General features: G+C 45.1%; 1 protein-coding gene across 2 annotated transcripts in view; it reads left to right on the top strand.

The window, feature by feature from the left end:
* minpp1b (multiple inositol-polyphosphate phosphatase 1b) overlaps window positions 1-26,865 on the top strand; it is a 94,104-nt gene extending 67,239 nt beyond the window's left edge. Inside the window, exons 4-5 of one of the 2 annotated variants that reach the window (XM_085994875.1) lie at window positions 12,794-13,145; window positions 25,811-26,865. In XM_085994875.1, the coding sequence (XP_085851001.1) occupies window positions 12,794-13,145; window positions 25,811-25,885 (427 nt within the window). In that variant the 3' untranslated portion in view covers window positions 25,886-26,865. Of the gene's footprint in view, window positions 1-12,793; window positions 13,150-25,810 lie in introns of both variants that reach the window. The other variant, XM_085994876.1, reaches the window with a different exon arrangement.
* The last annotated feature ends 621 nt before the right edge of the window (window positions 26,866-27,486 follow it).

Below are 27,486 nucleotides of genomic sequence, written 5' to 3'. Positions count from 1 at the left end.
CTCTCAGCCAATCCATTTGTGGCTGGATGATACGGGGCGGATGTGTAATGCCTTACCCCATTCCTTCTCATAAATTTCCAAAACTCTTCGGACACAAACTGTGGTCCGTTATCAGAGCAAATCTGCTCTGGCAAGCCGTTCCTGGCAAATATGGTCCGTAGGACTGCAATCGTTTTCTCTGTCGTGGTGGAGGGCATTTTGATCACCTCAGGCCATTTCGAGTGCGCATCCACTGCTATTAAGAACATTGAGTCCATGAATGGACCAGCAAAATCAATATGCACCCGTTGCCATGGAGAGGAGGGCCACTCCCATGGGTGTAGAGGGGCATGTGGTGGTGCATTTTGGACCTTCTGGCATCCTGAGCAGCTCTTTGTTAGGTCCTCGATTTGTTGATCGATTCCCGGCCACCACACATAACCCTAGCAAGGCTTTTCATTTTCACCCCTCCCAGATGGCCTTCGTGAAGCTCATTGAGCACTCTCTCCCTTAACTTGGGTGGAATTACCACTCGGGATCCACACATCACTGTCCCCTGGCATACTGACAGCTGTTCTCTTCTGGATGAGAATGCTGGCAACAGTGAGTCACCATGTGTTGGCCATCCCTTCACTGTCAAATCATATACCCGAGACAGTGTCGGATCATTTCGGGTCTCCTTCTCTATATCCGCGTTAGTTACTGGCAAACGTTCAATTATCGACGAATAAAATATTTCGACAGGGTCCACTGCTGGTGCTTCCTCCGCAGTAGGCAGTGGCAGGCGTGATAGCCCATCAGCGTTTCCATGCTGTTTCGTGCCCTTATACTCCATTTCATATTGGTTCGCCCCTAGAAAAAGGGACCATCTTTGTAGCCATTGCGCAGTCATCACCGGAACGCCCTTCTTTGGATTAAAGATGGAGACAAGTGGTTGGTGGTCAGTCAGCAAGGTGAACTTCTGCCCGTGCAGATAGTGGTTGAACTTTTTTACTCCCCATACTAGGCTGAGGGCCTCCCTGTCAATCTGGGCATAGTTGCGCTCAGCTGAGGTTAGTGACCGAGACGCAAAGGCTACTGGCCTCTCCAACCCGTCTGGGAATTTGTGCGACAGCACCGCTCCAATGCCATAGGGTGATGCATCACACGCCAACCGAATTGGTAGTGCTGGGTTGAAATGGGCCAACACCTCTTTTGATGTGATCAATTCTTTGCACTTCTGGAAAGCTCGTTTACATTCGTCACTCCACTTCCATGGCACTCCAGTTTGCAGTAGGGTGTTCAGTGGGTGTAATACTGTAGACAAATTTGGTAAGAACTTATGGTAGTAGTTCACCAGTCCGAGGAACGACCTCAGTTGTGACACATTTTCCGGTGCTGGAGCCTTGACTACTGCCTCAATCTTCTCAGGGGACTTATGTAACCCCTCTTCATCAATAACGTGGCCACAATACGAGATCTGCTTCTGGAAAAACTCGCATTTGTGGCGATTAGCTCGTAGCCCATATTCCTTCAATCTAGCACCTGCTCCAGGTTGGCGAGGTGATCACTGTCATTTTTGCCCGTGACCAGGATGTCGTCCAAATAACACTGGGTCCCTGGAATCCCTTGCAGGACTTGATCCATTGCCCTTTGCCAAATAGCCGGAGCCGATGCTACCCCGAACGCCAGCCGGTTGTATTGGTAGAGACCTTTGTGAGTGTTGATCGTGAGGTATTGTTTCGAGGCTTCTTCTACCTCCATTTGCAGGTACGCCTGGGCCAGATCAATCTTAGTGAAGCGTTTTCCTCCAGATAGCGAGGCGAAAATATCTTCAATCCGCGGAAGCAGATATTGTACCGTGTGAAGGACTGGGTTCACTGTCACCTTAAAGTCCCCACAGATGCGAACCTTCTTTGGTTCCCCAGGCGTATTACTCAATGACCTCTTCATTACAGGAACAATGGGTGTAGCCCACTCGCTCCAGTCCACTTTGGACAGTACTCCTGAACGTTCCAAACCTTCCAGCTCTGCTTCGACGGCTGGGCGGATCGCATAAGGCACCGGTCTGGCCATAAAAAACTTTGGGCTTGCATTTTCCTCTATTTTAATCGTCGCTGTTATGCCTTTTAGTGTTCCGAGTCCCTCCTGGAACACTTCTTGTGCGTCAGTTAGCATTTTTGACAGTCGTCCAGGTGTGACTTTGTCATCCTTTTTGGCCTCTACCGTCAGTGCCTGTATGGAATGCCAATCTAATTGTATCTTCCGGATCCATTCACGTCCTAGTTGTGGTGGTCCTCCATCTGGCAATACATATAGGTCCATTTTTGGTATTTCCTGGCCGTTGTATATCACGTTCACCCTTATTTTTCCTTTGGGGTAGACTTTTTGCCCCGTGGACGACTTCCAGACAATCTCTGTAGCTCTCAAGGGTGTATGTGAGAATTGCTGCTTGTAGTCCCTTCGGTTTATGACTGTTAGGGCTGATCCTGTGTCCAATTCCATTTTCACTTGGACTCCGTCTATCTTGAGCGTGACCCAGACAGTCTGGTGATCCTCCATTTTGATTACATTATGTAGTTTCAGACAACCCAGCTCCTTGCTTCCGGAGTCTGTATCACTTTTCTGTTCGTCTGAACTACTCTCCGTCACCTTATGTACCTTTTTGTACTTCTCTTGTGGAGATTTCTTGCTGCTGGTTTTCTTCCCTGACCTGCAGACTCTTGCTATGTGTCCTGCTTTTCCACACTGTCTGCACACTTGGTCCTTGAACCAACAATCCTTCTGGTCGTGTGTTGTTCTGCCTCAGCGATAACACTTCCCTGCTCCATATGACATTTCATTGGTGCCATATTCTTGCGGTCTCCGTTGTATCTCTGCAGCACCCCGTGCGGCTGCTTCGTGTGATACTGCCATGCTGGAAGCCTTGTCCAGCGTAAGATCCTTTTCTGATAGAAGCCGTTTCTGGGTTCCTTCACTTTGAAGCCCACACACAAACTTGTCCCTTAATGTATCTGCTGGTCCCATTCCAAACTGGCAGTGTTTCGATAGCTTGCGCAGTTCCGTTAAATACTCAGCATTACTTTCGTCTTTATGCTGGTTCCTTTTGTGAAATTTAAATCTTTCTGCTATCAGCAGCGGTGTGGGGTTTAAGTGGTCCCGTAGAATTTCCACTATGTTTTCGAAATCCTTATCCACTGGCTTCTCTGGGGTTATTAGGTTTCGCAGTAAGCCATATGTTTTTGCACCCATGGAATTCAGCAAAACCAGTGCTTTCCTGGCACCTGGCACTTCATTCGCCTTGCAGTACACCTCAATGCATTCCACATATGTCGCCCAATCTTCGACTTCATTGTCGAACGCTGTGACACTGCCACTCTTCGGCATCCCTGGGTGTGGTTAGACTGGCTAAAATGGCGTCTCCTGCGCTCTCCCTTCTTCTCCGCTGGCTCAAAATGGCGTCTCCCGCGCTTCCCTTTCTTCCCGCGCTTGCCCTTCTTCTCCGCTGCGGCTTCAAAAATGGCGTGTCCCGCGCTCTCCCTTCTTCTCCGTCGCTCAAACTAGCGTCTCCCGCGCTTCCTTTCTTCCCCCGCAGACGCTGCTCAGCCCTTGAGCCCTGGCTGCACTCTGCGCGTTTTCCTGTGCGCCTCTCTCGTTGCCGCCGCTCGGTCCTGAACCCCGGCTGTGCTTTACCCTCTCTCTCTTGTTTTCTGTCAGCGCCGCTCGGTCTTCAACCCCCGGCTGCGCCCTGTGCGCTTTACCCTCTCTCTTACCCCGGCGACGCTGCTCGGCCTTTTCTGTGCCATCGGTCGGCTCCAGCCGCCGCTGTCCGGGAAGGGTCTGCGCTGTACCTGTTGCCAGCCTGTTGCTGGATCGTCATGGCTGGAGAACCAAGCCCAGCTCTCAACAGCCTCCCCTGCGATGCTCACTCTCTGCCGGATGACTGGGCAGTTGCTCGTGGTCGACGCCCGTGCTTCTGGCCTCGACTTTCTTCCACTGTCCTCCAGGAGCGAATCCTTGGGAGGAAATGCAGAGTTGCAGGTAGGTTCGAATTGACCTCGTCGCCACTATTAAATCTGTGAATCTTAAGGTATGGTGTTCTTCAATAAATAGACGGAGACTGCAGATCAACAATAAACAGGTGTTTATTGGATGAGGGTAGTCTAATAACTAACAGTACAGATGCCTGCTCAGGGCTTATATACAGGTGTGGTCACTGCCAGTACTACAGTATACAGGAGCTGTAAAAGTAGTTCTCTCTTAAAGGTACATACACTACAATTAGCCCATGTAAAATAAACAGGTTGATACCTGCATCAAAATAACAGACCAGAGGAATGTCATATTAACGTATTATGTGTTCCACGGCCGATATAACCAACAAGTAATATCCCTTTATCCTGTCAACTGAGAGTTTATAAACTGCACCTAACCTTGGGTTTCTAGAATACCCAGTGACCTTGAAGGCTATTATAAAGTCTGTCTCTGAAAGTGAGCACTCACACACTGGCCATCTGAGCATTGTGCCTTACATAGAACTCCTGTGCTCTTTCATTAGTGGGTTTCACCAAATTAGAGGCCAGCCCATAATAACGAAAAGGTGAGTAACACAAGCTCAAAATGGTGCTGAACTCAGAGAAGGAGAATGTCCCTTTTGTCTTGTTGATTATTTTAGGTATTTTAGTTGGTAGAAATCAATAACCCAGTGCATCTACAGCTCTGTGAAGTAGGAATGCTACTACCCTCACCTTTGGACACAAGTTAGAGCTAGTAATCAATGAATACCTTTTTTTAATTAGTTCATGGGATGTTGGCATCGCTGGCAAGGCCAGCATTTATTGCCCATCCCTAGTTACCCTTGAGAAGGTGGTGGTGAGCCGCCTTCTTGAACCGCTGCAGTCCGTGTGGTGAAGGTACTCCCACAGTGCTGTTAGGGAGGGAGTTCCAGGATTTTGATCCAGTGACGATGAAGAATCGGCGATATACTTCTAAGTCAGGTTGGTGGTCGACTTGGAGGGGAACTTGCAGGTGATGGTGTTCCCCTGCGCCTGCTGCCCTTGTTCTTTTAGGTGGAAGAGGTTGCGTGTTTGGGAGGTGCTGCCAAAGAAGCCTTGGCAAGTTGCTGCAATGCATCTTGTAGGTGGTACACACTACAGCCACGGTACGCTGGTGGTGGAGGGAGTGAATGTTTAAGGTGGTGGATGGGATGCCAATCAAACGGGCTGCTTTGTCCTGGATGGTGTCGAGCTTCTTGAGTGTTGTTGGTGCTGCACTCATCCAGGCAAGTGGAGAGTATTCCATCACACTCCTTACTTGTGCCTAGATGGTGGAAAGGCTTTGGGGAGTCAGGAGGTGAGACACTCATCGCAGAATAACTAGCCTCTGACCTGCTCTTGTTGCCACAGTATTTATGTGGCTGGTCCAGTTAAGTTACTGGTCAATGGTGACCCCCCAGGATGTTGATGGTGGGGGATTCAGCGATGGTAATGCTGTTGAATGTCAAGGGGCGGTGGTTAGACTCTCGCTTGTTGGAGATGGTCATTGCCTGGCACTTGTGCAGCACGAATGTTACCTGCCACTTATCAGCCCAAGCCTGAACGTCGTCCAGGTCTTGTTACATGCGGGCATGGACTGCTTCATTAGCCGAGGAGTTGTGAATGGCACTGAATGCTGTGCAGTCATCAGTGAACATCCCCATTTCTGACCTTATGTTGGAGGGAAGGTCATTGATGAAGCAGCTGAAAATGGTTGGGCCTAGGACAGCGCCCTGAGGAACTTCTGCAGCGATGTCCTGGGGCTGTGTTGATTGACCTTCAACCACCACATCCATCTTCCTTTGTGCTAGGTATGACTCCAACCAGTGGAGAATTTTCCCCCTAATTCTCATTGACTTCAGTTTTACTAGGGCTCCTTGATGCCGCACTCGGTCAAATGCTGCCTTGATGTCAGGAGCAGTCACTCTCACCTCACCTGTGGAATTCAGCTCTTTTGTCCATGTTTGGACCAAAGATGTAATGAGGTCGGGAGCCGAGTGGTCTTGGCAGAACCCAAACTGGGCATTAGTGAGCAGGTTATTGGTGAGTAAGTGCCACTTGATAGCACTGTCAATGACACCTTCCATCACTTTGCTGATGATTGAGAGTAGACTGATGGGGCGATAATTGGCCGGATTGGATTTGTCCTGCTTTTTGTGGACAGGACATACCTGGGCAGTTTTCCACATTGTCGGATAGATGCCTGTATTGTAGCTGCACCGGAACAGCTTGGCTAGAGGTGCAGCTAGTTCTGGAGCACAAGTCTTCAGCACGACAGCCGGGATGTTGTTGGGGCCCATAGCCTTTGCTGTACCCAGTGCGCTCAGCCGTTTCTTGACATCACGTGGAGTGAATCGAATTGGCTGAAGACTGGCTTCTGTGATGGTAGTGACCTCAGGAGGAGGCCGATATGGATCATCCACTCGCCACTTCTGGCTGAAGATAGTTGCAAACGCTTCAGCCTTGCTTTTTGCACTCACGTGCTGGGCTCCACCATCATTGAGGATGGGGATATTCATGGAGCCTCCTCCTCCAGTTAGTTGTTTAATGGTCCACCACCATTCACAACTGGATGTGGCAGGACTGCAGAGCTTTGCTCTGATCCGTTGGTTGTGGGCTCTCTTAGCCCTGACTATAGCACGCTTTTTAGCATGCATGTAGTCCTGCGTTGCAGCTTCCTAAAGTTGGCACCTCATTTTTAGGTACGCCTGGTGCTGTTCCTGGCATGCTCTTCTACACTCCTTATTGAACCAGGGTTGGTCCCCTGGCTTGCTGGTAATGGTAGAGTGGTGGAATACAATTCTGCTGCTGCTGTTGGCCCACAGCGCCTCATGGATGCCCAGTTTTGAGCTGCTAGATCTGTTCTGAATCTATCCCATTTAGCACAGTGATAGTGCCACACAACACGATGGAGAGTGTCTTCAGTGTGAAGACGGGACTTCGTCTCCACAATGACTGTGCAGTGGTTACTGCTACCAATACTTTCATGGACAGATGCATCTACGACAGGTAGACTGTTGGGGATGAGGTCAAGTAGGTTTTTCCCTTGTGTTGGTTCTCTCACCACCTGTCACAGGCCCAGACTGGCAGCTATGTCCTTCAGGTTTTGGCCTGCTCAGTCAGTAGTGGTGCTACCGAGCCACTCTTGGTGATGGACATTGAAGTCCCCCACCCAGAGTACATGCTGTGCCCTTGCTACCCTCTGTGCTTCTTCCAATTGGTGTTCAACATGGAGGAGTACTGATTCATCAGTTGATGGAGGACGGTAGGTGGTAATCAGCAGGAGGTTTCCTTGCCCATGCTAGACCTGAAGCCATGAGACTTCATGGGGTCTGGAGTCAATATTGAGGTCTCCCAGGACCACTCCTTCCCGACTGTATACCACTGTGCCACCACCCCTGATGGGCCTGTCCTGCCGGTGGAACAGGACATACCCAGGGATGGTGATGGAGGAGTTTGGGACATTGGCTGAAAGGTATGATTCTGTGAGTATGACGATGTCAGGCTGTTGCTTGACTAGTCTGTGGGACAGCTCTCCCAATTTTGGCACAAGTCCCCAGATGTTGGTGAGGAGGACTTTGCAGGGTCGACTGGGCTGGGTGTGCCGTTGCCCTGTCCGTAGCCGGTGCTGAGGTTGATGCCGGGTGGTCCGTCCGGTTTTATTCTTATTATTGTGTTTCGTAGCGGTTTATTACAACTATGTGTCTTGCTAGGCCATTTCAGAGGGCAGTTAAGAGTCAACCACATTGTTGTGGGTCTGGAATCACATATAGGCCAGACCAGGTAAGGACGGCAGATTTCCTTCCTTAAAGGGCATCAGTGAACCAGATGGGTTTTTACGACAATCCGATAGTTTCATGGTTACCATTACTGATACTAGCTTTTTATTCCAGATTTATTTAATTAGCTGAATTTAAATTCCCCAGCTGCTGTGGTGGGATTTGAATTCACATCTCTGGATCATTAGTCCAGGCCTCTGGATTACTAGTCCACTGTTGAGATACCGCGGCAAACGCGGGAGTCGAGACCAGAGTTGATGGAACACAACTGCTTTAATTTACATCATGGCAAAAAGAGAGCTTGAAAAGCCCGCGCAACCACTTAAATACTCCCCAGACAGGAAGTGCTCCCAGCAGCCTGTCCCTGCGGGAAACAAGTTGCCGGAGGAAAGGGCCCCCGGCTGGGGGCGGCTGCTGCCAGCAGTGCGCCTGCGTAAACTGTCCGTGCCGCCGTGAGCGGATTATGTCCAATGGTGGCGTGTCGCCACAGAGCTCCCCCCAGAATCCGCTTAGGAGGAGTGGACGAGTCGTGACGGTGGTCTTATGGTTCTGCCGGAGCGGCTCTGAGTGGCCGCCGGTCTAGTTGGTGGGGCCGGGCAGCTCGCCGCCGGCTGTGCTGGCTTGCTGGCGGGACGGCCTCTAGTTGGAGGTCGGGCCACGGGGACCTGTTCCCCTGGTTCTGTGTGTGCTGGTTTGAGTCGGTCGATGGAGACTGTTTCGACCCTGTCGCCGAGTCGCAGCTTGAAGACCTTGTCCCCGGTTTGTAGTACCTCATACGGTCCGTCGTACGGGGGTCGCAGGGGTCCGCGGTGCGCGTCGTGTCGCACGAAGACGAAGCGTGCCTGCTGTAAGTTTGTCGGGACGTGAGGTGCGAGTTCGCCGTGTCGGTTGACCGGAAGTGGGGCGAACTGTTGAGCGGAAGAGAAAGAGTTGAGCCGCTGCTGTTCGGCCGACCAAGGCGTGGCAGCCTCCGGGAGGAATTCGCCTGGTACGCGCAGCGGTTGTCCACTTAAATACTCCCCAGACAGGAAGTGCTCCCGGCAGCCTGTCCCTGCGGGAAACAAGTTGCCGGAGGAAAGGGCCCCCGGCTGGGGGCGGCTGCTGCCGGCAGTGCGCCTGCGTAAACTGTCCGTGCCGCCGTGAGCGGATTATGTCCAATGGTGGCGTGTCACCACACCAGTAACATTACCACTATGCTACCGTTCCTGTATTCAGGGGTTGTTTATTGCTTAATTGGGCAATCAGAGTGTTTCCTCTGAATGGCAACATCTTATCACAAAGTGACTTTTAACCAGTAGTATTCTTTCAATTGAGTGCTTTATTGCTTCATTGCTTGGAGACTGGTCATGATTTTGAGGGGAAGGAATTTGGCAAAGCTTCAGGTTGATTAACTTAGATTTCCAAGTTGGATAATGTGAACGTACAAGCTGAGTATAGTGAGGTTGCCACAGTAACGTCAGTTGAGTCCCACTGCATTTAATGAGTTACTTAACATGACCCTTTACAGGACCACCTGTGGGAGCAATACCTGCTGAATGTTGTGCCCACTTGCTGCTTTTAATAAACAATGGATATAAGGAATCGCATACTACAATAAGAAACAATTCAACAGTAGGAACATAAGCCGACATCCAGCCCAGCATGTAAACATCAACATCATAAGGTACAGATATTGCAATGAAGCCTTATAATACCCCCCTTTTTCATTAGCCCTCCCAGTAGAAAACAGAAAAAGAGGGAAAACAGAATAAGAGAAAAAGGAAAAAAAAGCCAGGTGCTTTGCACCATCCCAGTATTCATCATCATAGCTCCCTAATGTTCTCCGAGCTCAGGACAGAAGTCCAGTTCCTTAGCCTTGTGCTCCAAGGACCCTTCTTATCCCTTCCCAAATCTGGCAGGACATTTCTGCCTTCCTTGCGTTGTAAGATGCCAGAGTCTCAGGATTGTTTACCAGTTGCTGTGCATGAATTCAAGTTTCAAATGTCCTTGCTTCCTGCTCCAACTGTGACTCCATGCCCTCCAATCCTCTAACATCGTCCTCCCTCTCCACGCTTGGTGGCAGAGCCTTCAGCTGTCTTGGCTCCACTTTCTCAAACCTGTTCCCCCAACTTTTCTGCCTATCTACTTCTCTTTATGCCTTTACAAGCTTTCTCAAAACTCATCTCTTTGACCAAGTTTTCAGTTTTCTCCTAACCCTCTCACACAAAGGCTGTCTGCTTCTTTTCTCCTCAGTAAGCAACTTGAGACTTTTTCTACATTAAAGGTACTATCTAACTGCAAGCTGCTATTATGTAATATCCAAGCCTGGTGACTCTGGGAGGATTTTAGAATTCAGCAAAAGAGGACCAAAAAATTGATAAAGAAAGGGAAAATAGAATATGAGAGTAAACTAGCGAGAGACATCAAAACAGACTGTAAAAGCTTCAATAGGTATGTAAAAAGGGAAAGATTAGCAAAAGTAAATGTGGGTCCCTTACAGGCTGAGACAGGAGAGATTATAATGGGGAATAAGGAAATGGCAGAGAAATTAAACAAATACTTTGGGCTCGGATTTCCAAGCCCCGTGGAGGCGGGAGTGGTGGGAAAATTGCAGAATCGGGGGACAGGAACCCATCCCGCCACTAACCCGCCTCCGTGCCAATGTCCCAGGAGGCTGGTATCCGACCTGTGCTGGGAGCCGCCTCCCCGAGGCGGGAAGGGGATTAGTGCCAATTAACTGCCTGTTAACAGGTAGTTAACAGGCAGTATTTTGCCTAATCCCTATTTTTAGCCCTGAAGTGTGGGCTTCCCGATGGCCATGAACCACGCCGTCGGTCTGAAGGGGTTGGAGGGGTCGAAATGTCCGTTGTGCAGGTGAATGATGGGTGCATGTGTGCAGAGGTAAGTGTGTGAGGTAAGTGTAAAGTGTTTTAATAAGTTTTACTTACCTTTACTTTCTCCTGCAGGCTTCCTTCCTTCAGTTCTCGGGAGCCCCTCAGTTCACCGGCACAGAAAGCAGAATGGCCACTGAACTGTCAAAAGCTGCAGCATTCTGCTTTCTGGTCTGGAGAGCTCTCTAACTAAGTCTGAATAGAAGGACTCAAGTTAGAAGACAGATTGTCGGTGATTAACAGCTTCACAGAGCTGTCAAATGCTGATTTTTCATCTGTCAAAAGCTCTTGACAGATGAAATGTCAATCGCTGACGTCACCAGTAACCAGGTGTCCCTTAATTGGCCTGCTGAGCCCGCTGGGCGGGCTTAACAAGGCCAATCAAGGGAAAGTAGCGTGGGTTGGCCACAAGTCGATGGAGGCGGGACTACAACCCAAAAAGTAGGAGTCCCGCCTCCATCACGTCTCCATTGATAAATTCGAGCCCATTGTGTCTGTCTTCACGGAAGAAGACGCAAAAAACTTCCCGGAAATAGTGGAGAACCAAGGGTCTAGCGACAATGAGGAACTGAAAGAAATTAGTATTAGTAAAAAAAAAAGTACTGGAGAAATTAATGGGGTACCATAAGGATCAGTGCTTGGCCCTCAGCTATTCACAATCTACATCAATGATTTGGATGAAGGGACCAAATGTAATATATCCAAGTTTTCTGGTGATACAAAGTTGGGTGGGAATGTAAGTTGTGAGGAGGATGCAAGGAGGCTGCCTGCTCAAAATGAGAAAAGTCTTCCCATGCAGCGCGTTAATATCCCTGCTCATCTTGAGGAACACAAAGCAAAAGTACCCAAAAACACATATAAATAAAATTAATGTTGAGCCGAGAATCGGTACTGTTATCGTACCAGGATTGCAGAGTACTGCAGCACATAGTCACCCGTCTCTCCTGTTCCTAGTTTGGGTAGAGCAATGATGGTACCAGCTCATGTAACCCAGGGTAATTTTTTGAATCATTAGATCTAAATATAATTTAATTATTAAAGAAGCCCACCTCATCTTCAGTGAGGTTCCGTTATTGATGATTTCTCCTGTGACATTTGCGACACTTTGTAAAACAATTGCTCTCTTGGACACAGTTGAAGTACAACTGGTTGCGGAAGATCTCTGCACCTGGCTGGATAGGCAGCTCCCGCGGGTACTGGGGCCTGCAGAAACAAATGATTTCGGTGGGAGAAACTGCGCACGCACAGAAGCATTGGATCGCGGTGGATTATGAGGAGATCTAGCCAGCCCCAAAATTGGCTCTTTCGGTATCCACCAAGTGAACAGCGCGAGCAGGCGCTGGAAACACTGAACCTTCACATAAAATGTGGACGGTTGGCAGCCACGCATAAGATGCCCACATCCTGAGAATTTAAAAAAAATAATGCATCTTATTTTTCTTTGAAAAATCTTCTGAGCAACACTCATTCCTTCATGATTTAATTCCAGGATTCATTAATTTGATTAGTACTCAATGAATAAAATATATAGGATACTGCAGTTTTGTAGGTATCTGCGCTTCTGTAGAAAGCTGTTTTACTCTGTTGAATATTACAGGTGGTTGGTTATTGACCAGAACGATTTAATTTTTTTTTACTAAAGAAAAATTATGAGGATTTTAAAATTTGAGTGAAGAAAAAAAATTGTTAATTTTCTCAAAACATACTTCAGTGACACAAAGCAAAAGCAACACAATCTACAGAATAGGGGTTGGATCATGTTTAAAAAGTAGGAGATATTTTTTAAAAAGGTAATGTGAGAAATAAGCACAAAATACCGCAGGGCACATTCACTCTAGAATTCCTGGAGCCTGGAGTCGCTGTTGAATGTAAATTCACCACTAATTAATTGATTTGTAGAACAGCATGGAAGCACACTCTGTAGAATGCTGTTCAGTGCCAAATTCTCTGAAAAATCAATCAATCAAATCAATCAAATCAACTTTTATTGTCATTGTTAGTGCACAAGTGCAGTACAACGAAATGTAGGCTTGCGGCTCCCGAGAGTGTACAATTTGGATTAGGACACTTAAACATTTCAACATACATTTGTACATATATATTAGCTATTTTTAGGACTTTTATTAATATTTTCTGTTTCTTCTGCACACAGGAACCAGCCCATATCTCATACTGCTGTCTTGCGCTTTGGGCATGCAGAGACTCTCCTGCCAATCCTGACTCTCATGGGGTATTTTAAGGACGAGTACCCCTTGTTAGCAAATAATTTTGAAGAACAAAAAGATCGCAAATTCAGAAGCGGACAGATTTCGCCCTTTGCCGCCAACCTCATTCTTGTGCTGTACCAGTGCAATGACACGCAGAGCCTAGGAGAAAAGTACAAGCTCCAGTTGTTTCTGAATGAAAAGCCACTGCCGTTTCCTCACGGTGGAAATCTTGTCGCCAACTACGAGGAAGTAAAGAACTGCTATCAGCATCTCATTGAAGCGCTGAAATTCAGCAATGTATGTGAGTTTGCCACAAGAGAGGACTTAATTATTCTAGACCGCGATGAATTATGAGCTAGCTGCGTGTCTTTATCTGATGGGCGCAGGTTGGTGATTGCTCCAAGTCACTGGAATTCGGATTTTTTTCTCTAATTGAAAGATTTGTTCAAGTATATTTTCTTTTACGTACTGTGTAGATGTTGATGAATGTGCTTTGACAAGGCTTGGGACAAATTCATGTTGAAACAGGAATTTGTACTTATGTTCTTTGAATGTCACAAGCATTTCAGTAGTAGTCAGCTGAAATTCTCTGTAAGGAGCATCCTGTGTATTGTTACATTTCATGAATCCATAAGAAAGTACTTCAGTTGTTATTGGAAGTTTTAAGGACTGAAACTGCTGAGCCTCCAAAGACAGAAAGTTTAATTGGGTTGCTAAGAAACTTTGGCAATGAATCAATCTAACAGTTGGTTCTAGTGAAATAAAAACAGAAATTGCGGGAAACAGTCAGCAGGTCAGGCAGCATCTGTGGAGAGAGGAACGGAGTCAACATTTCAGGTTGATGACCTTTCGTCAGAACTGGAAGATGCTGGAGATGAACATTTGATGAAAGGTCATTGATGAAAGAGTTCCCACATCTGCAGTATCTTGCTTTTCTTTAAGTTGGTTCTGGTGAGCTTGTTTATTAAGGATTAATGTTTCCATTGGTCAAGTTTCACAAAATGGTCTGCCCAAATACATTTCCCAAGCATTTTAATGTTTTTATGCAAATCAGACAGGACGCACTAAGCTCAGTGCTTATGGGGAGGAAGATGAAACACAAAAGCAACATTTTCTGTTTATTGGTGTTTTTTGCATAATAACTTATTGTAATCGTTGGTTCCCAAGAACTGCAGAAGTTTAGTTTGAGCTGTACTGTTGAGACCAATGTGTTACGCACAGGATAAAATTTCTCCTGGACCAGCGTGACAAACCTTGTTTTGATCAATTTTCACGAGGGTTTGGCCCCAAAGATTGCTGAAGTTTGAATGGGAAGGGTTGCAGTTCCTTCACATTAATATGTTAGAATAGCATCTGAGGAAGTGAGGTAGACTTCTTTCTTATTGTCGCTTACATAATCTCACTACAGCCTTAAGTTATTGAATGCATACTGTATAAATTTAGCTGATCACACCATCCAAAGTGTTTCAGTCCCTCATAACATAAGTTTACAGGATCAGAAAGCAAATCAGACAGGGCGCACTAAGCCCAGTGCTCATGGGGAGGAAGATGAAGCACAAAAGCAACATGCTGAAGTTGACAGCAGTGCGTGGTACTGAGTGATCGGTGGCTAAAGCTATAGAGGACACTGAGGATGACAATTGGGGAAACAGCACATTACCAGAGTCCATTTAATGAGATCACACAAAGGGACCCTGTGGTGGGTAAGACTGCTAACAACCTAAAGATGAGAAAAGAGTAAGGATGAGAGCAAAGCTCAGAGTGCAAATGGAGGTATAAATAATCCAAGTTCTGATATTAGTATAAGAATTAATAAATAAAACAGGAATGCTGAAAAATGAGAAAACATGTGATAAGTTAAAAACTGTGAGGAAAAACCCCATCGGCGCATATGGGCAGAGTGGGGAATGTTAACCAAGTTAGAGTCTCTACACAAATACACGTAGCATAAGGAATAAAACAAGCAAATTAGAAGCATGAATTCAGCTCCAAGGATGCGATGCAGTAGCCATTACAGACACCTGGCTATAAGCTAGGTATGAATGAGAGCTAAATATTCCAGGCTATAAGATCTTTAAAAAGGACAGAAAAATAAGGAATGGATGAGGAATAGCAGTATTTCTACAGGACAATATTACAGCAATTGAAAGAAAGGATCGGTATGGGTGAGCAAGCAGTGGAAACACTTTGGTTAGCATTAAGAAGCAGTAAAGGATACAAGACTCTGGTGGGAGTTATCTACAGACCTCCTGACAGCAGTGATGTACAGTAGTAGCAGAATGCACAAATACAGAGATCAGAGAAGTATGTAGCAATGGCAAAGTGGTTATAATGGGAGATGTTCATTTTCATATAGACTGGGAGATGCAAAGCAGCTCAACTGATAAAAGCAGTGAATTTCTAGAGTGTGTCCAGGACAGTTTGTTTTAGAATTTGTTTTAGAATTTGTTTTAGAACCATCCAGAGAACAGGCCGTACTAGATTTAGTAATGAGAAACAAGCCAGAATTAATCCATAATTTGACAGTAAGGGAGCATCTTGCAAACAGTGACCATAACATTATAGAGTTTGACATTAAGTTCGAGAAGGAGCAAGATCACACACAAAGCGAAGTTTGAAACCTAAGTAAGGCTGACTGCGAGGAATGAGACACAAGCTGAACATGTTAAACAGGTAAAACTACAAGAAAACAGTGGGAGGCATTCAAATAAGTATTTAGTACAATACAAGATCGATAGATATGCCTAAACAGTAAATATATTGCTTGTATAGTCAAGAATATGGGTCAACATGTAAGGTAAGATGGAGCATAAAACTAAAGGAAGTGGCTTACACAAATGCCAAGAAAAGTGGTAATCCAGCGGACCGGGAGAATTATAGAAAGCAACAAATGTGTGCAAATACAATATTAAGAGCTGTGGGCCCATTAAAGACAGACACAGGTGATGCTGTAATTAAAACCTATTAAAGCCACAACCCTCTCTCACTCTGGCCGGTCTCCCTAGTATGGCCCACATCTTTGCTCCCTCAAGTCCAAGGGACGCAGACTTGAACGGATATAGCAAAACTGGTTTAACCATTCACCGCTAGATCTGGCTGGACCACATAAAGCATTATCGGGTCCTTCTCTTGTCTGTCCTTCTCGACCTGTCTGCAGCCTTTGACCAAGTGATCAATCCATCCTCCTGTAACGCCTCTCCACCATCATCCAACTGGGTGGGACTGCACTCGCCTGGTTCCATTCGTATCTATCTAATCATAGCCAGAAAATCACCTACAATGGCTTCTCTTCCCGCTCCCGCATTGTTACGTCTGGGGTCCCCCAAGGATCTATCCTTGGCCCCCTCCTATTTCTCATCTACATGCTGCCCCTTGGTGAAATCATCTGAAAACACAGCATCAGTTTCCACATGTATACTGATGACACCCAGCTCTACCTCACTACCTCTTCTCTTGACCCCTCCATGGTCTCTAAATTGTCACACTGCTTGTCCGACATCCAGTATTGGATGAGCAGAAATTTTCTCCAATTTAAATATTGGGAAGACCAAAGCCATTGTCTTCAGGCCCCGCCACAAACTCCATTCCCTAGCCACCGATCCCATTCCTCTCCATAGGATTTGTCTGAGGCTGAACCAGACTGTTCGTAACCTTGGTGTCATATTTGACCCTGAAATGACCTTCCGACCACATATCCATGGCATAACAAAGACCGCCTATTTCCACCTCTAGCATTGCCCGTCTCCGCCCTGCCTCAGTTCATCTGCTGCTGAAACCCTCGTCCATGTCTTTGTTACCTCTAGACTTGACTATTCCAACGCACTCGTGGCTGGCCTCCTACATTTTACCCTACCTAAACTTGAGATCATCCAAAACTCGGCTGCCCGTGTCCTAACTGGCACCAAGTCCCGTTCACCCATCACCCCTGTGCTCGCTGACCTACATTGGCTCCCGGTTAAGCAACGCCTCGATTTCAAAATTATCATCCTTGTTTTCAAATCCCTCCATGGCCTCGCCCCTCCCTATCTCTGTAAACTCCTTCAGCCCCCCACCGCACCCCCCTCCCCCCCGTCATATCTGCACTCTTCAAATTCTTCCCTCTTGAGCATCCCTGATTATAATCGCTCAACCATCAGTGGCCGTGCCTTCAGCAGCCTAGGCCCTAAGCCCTCCCCCTCTCTACCTCTCTTTCCTCCTTTAAGACACTCCTTAAAACCTACCTCTTTGACCAAGCTTTTGGTCATCTGTCTTAATTTCTTATATGGCTCAGTGTCAATTTTTTTGTCATATAACACTCCTGTGAAGTGCCTTGGGATGTTTTACTACATTAAAGGTGTTATATAAATACATGTTGTTGTTGTAATAGACAACAAGTTAATGGAAGATTTATTAAACAAGTATTTTATATCTGTTTTCACAGTACAGGAAGAGGATAAAACACCAGTGATAGAAGGAAAATTAATCAAGGGAAAAAACGTCTTCGATTTAATATAAGTAACAAAATTGGGAGTCAAGGGTTATGGGGAGCGGGCAGGGAAGTGGAGTTGAGGCCAAGATCAGATCAGCCATGATCTTATTGAATGGCGGAGCAGGCTCAAGGGGCCGAATGACCTGCATTTTATGTTCTTATGTTATGTAACAAAATTGTAATGGAGAAAATAATGGGATTAAAACAGATAAATCTCCAGAACCTGATGGTTTCCACCCCAGGCTATTATAATAAGTAGGTGAAGGAATTACAGAACTGTTAGTCATAATCTGTCAAAGCTTCCTTGATTCAGGAATTATGCCATTAGATTGGAAATTTGCTAATGACACTCCATTATTTAAGAAGGATGGGAGAAAGAAACCAGTTAACTACAGGCCTGTCAGTTTAACGTCAGTTGTGAGGAAGCTAGTAGAATCTGTCATCAGTGATAGAGTGGCTGAGCACTTGAACAAATATGAGCTGATCAGAGAGAGCCAGCAGAAGGCCTTGTTAAGGGTAAGTCATGTCTGATTAATCTAGTTGAATTTTTTGAGGAATTTTTTTAATAAGGTAGATAGCGGAGTGTCTATGGATGTTGTCTATATGGACTTCCAAAAGGCATTCAATAAGGTTTCATGAGAGATTATTAGTAAAAATGAGAGCCCACAGAATTGGAGGCAATAGACAGAGAGTGGGGATGAAGTGTAGGTACTCTGATTGGTGGGATATTTCCCAGGGATCTATTCTGGGGCCTCAACTTTTCACCATATTTATTAATGATGGATGAATGGAGAGTTGTATATCCAAGTTTGCAGATGACACTATATTAGGAGGGACAATCAGTCGTGCAGATGGGTGCAGGAAGTTGCAAAGGGACATAGACAGATTAAGTGAGTGGGCAAAACTATGGCAAATAGAGTTCAATGTGAGGTCATCCACATTGGGCCCGAGAACATAATATGGTGAGCATCCCTTTAAGTAGCGCTTGAAATCTACATCAATACCTTGTTTACTCCCAAACAGCTGGTGGCTGTTAGGAGAGGGCGTTAGAACAAACACTAGCCACCAAAATGCCATGCAGCCTCCTTAAAGAGCTCCAGCAGGCATTTTAAGTGGCAGTCAGCCTCTTAACGAGCCTCCAGGCGACCGTTCCTAGCGCTGGCTTCAACCTCTTTACCAAAATGGCACCTTGCGCTAAACACGGGCTAAACCAGCATTTCAGCTTAAGACCCCATCTTGGTCACTGCTTTAGCATTTGAAAGCTTTGCTGAAAATCGCCCGAGATATTGACCTATAAAACTCTAAGAAACTGACGTCTGAAAGACTGAGGTACTAAAATAATAACTAAAAACACTGGAAATTATATCTATAAATCTAAAACACAATGGAAACTACCATCAAGTGAATTTCAACAGTGGAAAAAATGAACCATTTAATAAAACAAACTAACACTTACCTGTTACTCACCAATCCGCTCCCTCCACGGCAGTGATGTCACTTTTGAATTTATTTCTCAGTTTCCTGCATTCAACTCAAGTTCTGACTCTGACTTTGACCTCTCGCAGTGTTTAAAACATAAAAACGTAAGAAATAGGAGTAGGCCATTCGGCCCTTCGAGCCTGCTCCGCCATTCAGTAAGATCAGAACTGATCTTCTACCTCAACTCCACCTTCCCACACTATCCCCATATCCCTTGGTTACCTTAGTATCCAAAAATCTATCCATCTCTATCTTGAATATACTCAACAACTGAGCATTCATCCACAGCCCTCTGGGGTAGAACATTCCAAAGATTTACAACCCTTTGAGTGAAGAAATTTCTCCTCATCTCAGTCCTAAATGGCCGATCCCTTATTCTGAGACTGTGACCCCTAGTTCTAGACTCCCCAGTCAGGGGAAACATCCTCCCTGCATCTACCCTGTCAAGCCCCTTAAGAATTTTAAACGTTTCAATGAGATCACCTCTCATTCTTCTAAACTCTAGGGAATATAGGCCTAGTCTACTCAACCTCTCCTCATAGGACAATCCCCCAATTCAGGAATCAATGTAGTAGACCTTTGTTGCACTCCCTCTAAGGCAAGTCTATCCTTCATTGGGTAAGGAGACCAAAGCTGTATACAGTACTCCAGGTGTGGTCTCACCAAGGCCCTATATAATTGCAGTAAGACTTCTTCACTCTTATACTCCAATCCTTTTGTAATCAAGACTAACACACCATTTGCTTTCATAATTGCTTGCTGTACCTACATGTTAAATTTCTGTGATTCATGTACAAGGACACCCAGGTCCCTCTGAATACCAACATTTACCAATCTCTTACCATTTTAAAAATATTTTGCTTTTCTATTTTTCCTACCCAAGTGGATAACTTCACATTTCTCCACATTATAATCCATCTGCCATGTTCTTGCCCACTCACCTAACCTGTCTATATCCCCTTTGCAGCCCCTCCTTACAACTTACTTTCTCATTGAGCTTTGTATCATCAGCAAACGTGGATACATTACACTCGGTCCCCTCATCTAAGTCATTGATATAGAACGTAAATAGCTGAGGCCCAAGCACTGATCCTGGCGGTACCCCACTAGTAACAGCCTGCTAACCCAAAAATGACCCATTTATTCCTACTCTGTTTTCTGTCCATTACCCAATCCTCAATCCATGCTAATGTATTACCACCAATCCCATGAGTTCTAGTTTTGTGTAATAACCTCTTGTGTGGTACCTTATCGAATGCCTTCTGAAAATCCAAATACACCACATCCACTGGTTCCCCCTTATCTACCCTGCTAGTTACAACTTCAAAAAAGTCTAACAGATTTGCCAAACACGATTTCCCTTTCATAAATCCATGTTGACTCTGCCCAATCATATTATGATTTTCTAAGTGCCCTGTTACCATGTCCCTAATAATAGATTCTAGCATTTTCCCTACTGCTGATGTCAGGCTAACTGGTCTATAGCTCCCTGTTTTCTCTCTCCCTCCTTTCTCGAATAGCAGGGTTACATTTATGTTCTTATGATTAGCAATCCAAAGGTTATGAGTTCAAATCCTCCCCATGGTAAATTATGAAACTGAGTTCAATAAATCTGTGGGCTACCACCAGAACAAAATGACCATGAAAGATGTCAGATTTCCATAAAAACCCAATTGTTTCACTAATGTCCCTCAGGGAATCCCAGCCTGGTCTGGATTATGTGTGACTCTAGTCCAAACTATGTGGTTGATGTGCAACTACTCAACTGTAAAAACAATCAAGACACAAAAGTGGCTCACTACACCTTTATGGATGGTCACTAAATGCAGCCTTGTCAGGGTCATGCACATCCTGAGAACAAATTATAATAAACATAACATCTACATCAAAGAGGAGAATCCCCCCCTCATCCTTTTCAGCTGAGGTTTCTGCTGAAACCTGGCCCCTGTAGGAGGCTCAGTGTCCTTCTCATCTTCTTTGTGGAGCCTATCTAACAGCTACTTATCTTCTCCGAGCATGCTTGGAGTGGCGGTATTATGCAGCCTGCAACTTACCACCATTATTCTGCTTGCTCATTCAGGCTCACACTGCAAAGCATCGCCAATGAGCTCTGAAATGCCGCTTTAATAATCCAAAAAGTATGCTCTCTTATATTTCTCTCACATGCCTCATTAAAAGTGTTTTTTTCCTGAAAACAACCGGGGTTCTCTTTTTATTCATTCACAGGATGTGGGCATCACTGGCAAGGCCAGTATTTATTGCCCATCCCTAATTGCCACTTGAGAAGGTGGTGGTGAGCCACCTTCTTGACAACTGAGTGGCTTGCTAGGCCATTTCAGACCCATTGCTGTGGGTCTGGAATCACATATAGGCCAGACCAGGTAAGGACAGTAGGTTTCCTTTCACTAAAGGACATTAGTGAACCAGTTGGGTTTTTATAACAATCCAGTAATTTCATGGTCACTATTACTGATATTTGCTTTTTATTCCAGATTTATTTAAATTCCCCCACTATCATGGGGGGATTTGAACTCACGTCCCTGGATCATTAGTCTAGGCCTCTGGATTATTAGTTCTGTAACTTAGCCACTATGCCACCGTCACCGCTCTCCAAGGCTGTTAGCAGACAAGGTTTGAGTAGGTAGACCATCTCTGCCAGGAGCTTACCTTTGCAATCTGTATTAACTCTAATAATGTTGGAACACCTGATCCCTTCAAGGTGTGTGTGTTCTGGACACCGCCAGCAAAACAAACACTTACATAATTTTACAACTGTGGTCGCATGCCATCTGCACGTTTAATGAGGAGTAGCCCTTTTAGCTTACAAAAGACACATTATTGTGGCAGCGTGCATGAATAAATATTGTACAGTTAGGGCTGTCTTGCACTGAGCTCAGTGGCACTCACCTACAATATATTTGTCCGCCTTTCTAACTATTGGTGCAGGTGGGTGCTGAAATGTATGCGTGAAGAGTTGTACTGAAATAGGGCTTCTGTTACCTCTGAACTTCTACCGATGTCTCCAACTGGTACCTGTAGAGGTTTAATGCAAGGCTAAGCTTTCACTTCCTCCACAGAGGGCAACATGTGTTTGTTGCTCATTAGCTGCAGATCTGTTTGCAGGTCAGAGATGGTTCCCTTGCTCAGGTGCAGCTTCCTCACCGTTGGTCTTTGGTGAAGGCAAGCTCTCGGACAGGCATGTGCTTCTCGCAGAGCCTTGGGTAGTACCAAGTCCTGAAGGTCTGCCTCCCAGGCCTTCAGACCACCCCCAGGCTGTGTCTACTCTGTTCGTGCTCCTCATTCTCCCAACACATCCAGCAAATGATGCTGTACCTGTGCTGCTGTAGGCCACCTGTTGCCAGTAACCATAAGCTATGTGCACCTCCACTGACCATGTGATGTTTGCCTGCTCCTTCAGCTGCTTTGACATTTTTTTGAAATGAAAGTAAACAAATCAAGCTGGCTACTTAACTAACAATTATAAGATTGTACTCAGGAGAGTAATGGACTAATGTTAATTCCTAGTACTTTACTGCAAATTTACTCCTTGGTAACCCACATTTAACCCATGGATTACTGCTAACTCTGAGTGAATTAACCCCATTAGTAGAGATATGGTGAATACACATGTGGTAAGTACACCAACACCAGTAATTCCCACCAGAGGAGGCAGCGCCATATCCACAAGAATTCACCTTAGGAACCAACATATTGGTGGAACGCAAAAGTGACAAACCCATCATGGAGCAGTTCTGTTAAACCAGGTGTGCTAGCTATTCATCTTTCTAGGTCTCAGTGCTATAGGGTGACCATATTTTCTAAACCGAATCCGGGGACACACAGGGTGGGAGCACAGCAAAGTAACCCGTCTCCGAATACCATAACCTTTAATTTCTCAATTTTAAATCTGTTCCAAACAGACTGAGATTTTCCATATAAGATGTAAAACACCTTCTGTCTCAAAGTTTCAAAAACCCTCTTTCTGGTGGGAGAATTTAGAGCTTGCCGAATTCATTCACGATGCACCATACTGAGCTCTGAGGTAAAGTAAAGTAAATCCACTCGCCCAGCAGCTCTCACTGCGCCCTCGGCTTCTCCCGTGCATTTTAACGGTCTCGCCCTCTGGCCAGTCACTATTGGCCGAAACACTGGCTCAGGTGGCTCAATCCCCCAGAGTGCAGTGCAGCCCGAGCTATCGATGGGGCCTTTTCTCCGCTGCGCTGCATTGAGGAAAGGCGGGGTCGCCATCGTCGCCTACGTTCAACCGGCTCCTGGAATCTGTTCCTGAGCACAAGCCAGGCGTAAACAAGATGAGAAGCTCCCCCAGGATTTCTGTACATTCGTGTTTTTAAAAAAAAAAACAAAGATTGAATTTTTCCAGTTTATCCAAAATAAAGTTAAAATCCAACTCCTGCTGACCAACGGACCAATTAATATGGCTCCTTTCGGGGACGAGATTCCCGAACCGGGGACGTTGTTTGCCTAGGGACACTGTACCTAATCATAAATCATAGAAATTTATGGCGCAGAAGGTGGCCATTCGGCCCATCGTGTCTGTGGCGGCCAAAAAAGAGATATCCAGCCTAATCTCACTTTCTTCTCACCCTTTCTGTCTCTCTTCTCCCCTTTCATTCTCCTCATTTCTCACTGTTGACTCCTGCACATACAGAATATGCAGCGATCAAAGATAATTCTTCACTCATATCTGTTACTTATTCATGTGTGTGTATAAACGTGGCAGAGAGGAAAAAGCTGGAAGGATGGCTCACCTGGAGCAGGCAGGCCATTGACTGGGGCATCACTTAGATGGCTGGCATGGTGGTGTCGTGATTGGAAGCTCTGATGCACTGAGTTATAGAACAGTGCTGTCCACTCTGTGGTTCTGATGGATGACGTGTAACCCGGAACCCTGGCGAGCTGGATATTAAAGCCCAGGCACCTCAGTTATATATGTGCTCAGATTCCTTATTCACCAGTTTGTCCTGTTTGAATGTGGAGGTTTGGAAAGGGGCTGTTCGCAAGGCTCCTGCCTCATTGGTGAATAAATCCTAACCCAAGGTCTGTTAGCATCAGCAACTTGCGATCTAAGCCAATTAATGGAATATGGATTGGAACTTTATACCTGGTCTCCGAGACCCCATGATATGTGATCCGGGGACTGTCCCTGGAAAATAGGACGTATGCTTAGCCTACAGTACTAGATATTCAATATGGGAAGGGATTGGTTATTATTGTCCATGAAACAATCCTGGACATTAAATCTTCTCTTAAGGGCTTAGTTTTTCAATGGAAGCTCTTACAGATTTTAAGCGCAGAACTGTATGTGATCTGGAAGGCAATAGACTGGCTTCAATTAAGAGAATCTGAAAATTATACTGTATTGTGGTAATCTCTGCTTTTCTCCATACTTCCACAGATAATGTGGTGTACAGTCTCCTCCTCTGTATGTCCCCAATGTGTCTTTTGAATTGCCACACAAGATCATTATTCTAGCTTTGCTGTGTCATAGGTCAGAGGTGAGAGTGCAAATCCTACTACACTGTTCAATGGAGAGTACTCATCTCTATTGGCAAGGGACACAACTCAGCAGAAAGTACCAACAGTTTCTTATGAAGGGAGGGTCCCACTATGGAGTGTCCAATTTCTAAGTATAAACTAACCAGATGACAAGTAGATTATATGTTGTTACCAGCTAACAGATGGCATTATACAAGGGGTTTGAATGTTTTTTCTAAAATCATTCAAATGTGCTTAAGTACTGGGTCCTAAGTTTGCATCTGCCTCTGACTGATGGGATGAAAGTGTCCTTACTCTGCTGCCTATAGACATCAACGTGAAATGAGGTTAGGCCATCTTAACCCTGTTGCCAGTGGACATGGCCTCACAACACAAACCTGTCCCTAACTGGCCGTCTCATTTAAACAGGCCATAAGGCGAGAGCAGTAGAGGGCACCTTTCTGAGATAGGGCTCAGGTATGGTTTGCGGCAGAATAATGGAAGCTTTACTGTGCAGCGACCGTGCTATACCTCACATGGCGATAATATTAAATGAATAGAACAGAGAATGATTCCATCCCCAGCGGCCTCGTTAGATATAAAGGATGTATTCGTTCTGTTTTTAAATTATTAATATTATGGATCCAAATACTTTCATACTTTAGGTCATATTAATGACATTCTAAACCAGACCAAAATAAAGACCTACAGGTGCATTTGATCTTAAAACTTTACTGGTTTATTTAGAGAGAGAGGGGTAGAACTCTTTTAATGGGAAAGTGTAATCTAAGTGAGATAAGAGGACTTATTTGATAGAGGGAAGTAGACTAGTAGTCAAAAGCAAAATCCTGCGGATGCTGGAAATATGAAATAAAAACAGAAAATGCTGGAAATACTCAGCAGGTCAGGCAGCATCTGCGGAGAGAGAAACAGAGTTAAATGTTTCAGGTCTGTGACCCTTCGTCAGAACTGGCAAAAGATCATTGACCTGAAACATTAACTCTGTTTCTCTCTCCGCAGATGCTGCCTAGACTAGTAGTCACCTGTCACTCTGTGTACTTTGGGTGGAAAATTTATACTATCACAAGTATTTACATTTTTAACCACAGAAAAGTTTTAATTATGTTGTATTATGTTTCATGTATTAATTGGAAAACTTAAGTTTCATTGGTTAACACGCTAGGTCTTCCCAACATATCTTGATGTCTGCTGTAAAATGAATACAATTCCCTCTTAAATAGTAGCACTATGTAACATAACCTACCTGTAACATCATCATGGGCCTTACCAATATATATCTGACCAGTGTCGTTTATAGAAAGAGTCCAGTGGTTTAGTGTGGGTATTATTACTTTCCTTATTGGCAAGATGTAGTCATAGAGTCATATTTAGGGTTAATTTTGGTTTTAGTTCAAACAGTTTAGTACACAGAACTGAAATGTTGGTACAGATACTTTGAGGTAATTTTAAAATGAAGTTTCTTCCTGTACACTAAAAATCTGCTTTCTCTCTTCCACAGGTGTGTGATGACAGCAGCTGCTTCCATTTTATTGTCTTTCTCTTTCTCCTTTTATTGTTTATAGTTTATTATTAAAGTTGTCATCAATTTGGAATTCTTCATCTTTGTATAATGTTTATTCAATATATTCATAATTTGTAATCTCGTATCATAGAATGATACCGCACAGGAGGAGACCGCCATTTGGCTCGTCGTGCCTGTGCCGACTTATTGGAAAGAGTTGCCCAGTTAGTCCCACTCCCCTCCTCTTTCCCCATAGCACTGTAACTTTTTCCTTTTCAAGTATTTATCCAATTCCCTTTTGAAAGTTACTAGTGAATTTGCTTCCACTGCCCTTTCAGGCCGTGCATTCCAGATCATAACAACTCACTGCGTAAATAAATTTCTCCTCATCTCCCCCCTGGTTCTTTTCTCATGGCAGGATGGAGGTGAAAACAAGGTTAGGGCCTGATTTCGCTAGCAGTAGAGCAATGCACTCCATACTTTAGGCTTTAATTGCAGCCTCAATTGCCATGTAAATTCAACTAGCCCATTGGGTGAGTTAGAGCAGGCCTGAAGATTTTTTTTTCAGCCTTTCAGATTTGGCAGGACCAATCCCATTCAACATTGGTACTAAAACCCGAGGGTAGGGTGGGGGAGGTGTAAAAACAAAGCAATTGAGAAGAAGAGGAGTAAGATTAAAAGGAGGAGAAAAAGAAAACTGCTGCCTCACTTCCAACAACTGGAGTAGTGACGAACACTCAACTTCTGAAACAGCAAGAAGCCCAAGTCTGAAGGGAGTACAATAAGCAGCATGTGACAAAGATTGGAACATGATTCCCTTTTTCAAGCTGCCTGAATTTAAAGAAGAAATGCTAGTCAAAGCGCCTCAGAAGCATGAGTGCAAACTCACGAGTTACCAAGAGGAAGAATTGTAATTGTCATGACTGCTGAAGGTTGGTAGATTATTCCTTCACGAATCATGAAGATAAATTATATCCACTGTGTGCCAGACATTTTTTGCTGCTGTGTATAATGATAACCATAACAATTCTGATTAAACAGTCCTGCACCAATCTATAGCATGCTGTGGATGAGATCACGCAACCAACAACTGCAACACAACATGCATTTATATAGCACCTTTATCATCGGAATACTTACCAAGGCACTTCACAGGAGCTTAATCAGACAAATGTTCTGTGGCTAGAGAAGGTAACCAATCCCATTGTGAGATCAGTTACCTAATTCTGTTGAAGGTTTGGGGCCTTCATGAACATGGACGTGGTGGGGCGGGGGAAGATGTGTGTTCTGAAGATTCACCCACCGCACCCTAACCGGAATTTAAAAGTTTGATCTAAACAGGGCGGAGTCCCAACCCATATTATGTGACCTCCCTGGGCTTAATTCGAATTTGCACCCTCTGCCAACACAGAAGTTTCAGGGCATTTAAGTTTAAATGGACACACACTGGCACTGTAGCAGACGATTGTGATGTTTCAAAGTTCAAATATGTCTGTTGCAGGATGGCAACCAGCAATGCCAACAACATTTATGTATCATCTTTAACATACAAAAGCATATCAGCTTCAAAGAGGTGAAGTAAAAAAAAATTGACGCCAAGTCAAAGGAGATATTAGGAGGGCATGGTTAAAGAGGTGGGTTTTAAGGGTCTTAAAGGAAAAGACAGCGGTGGA

Source organism: Somniosus microcephalus, chromosome 8 (genome assembly GCF_052327205.1).
Source record: "Somniosus microcephalus isolate GS21.2 chromosome 8, FLI_Smic_1.0, whole genome shotgun sequence".
Taxonomy (NCBI): domain Eukaryota; kingdom Metazoa; phylum Chordata; class Chondrichthyes; order Squaliformes; family Somniosidae; genus Somniosus; species Somniosus microcephalus.
This window is presented reverse-complemented; position numbering and strand designations above follow the sequence as displayed.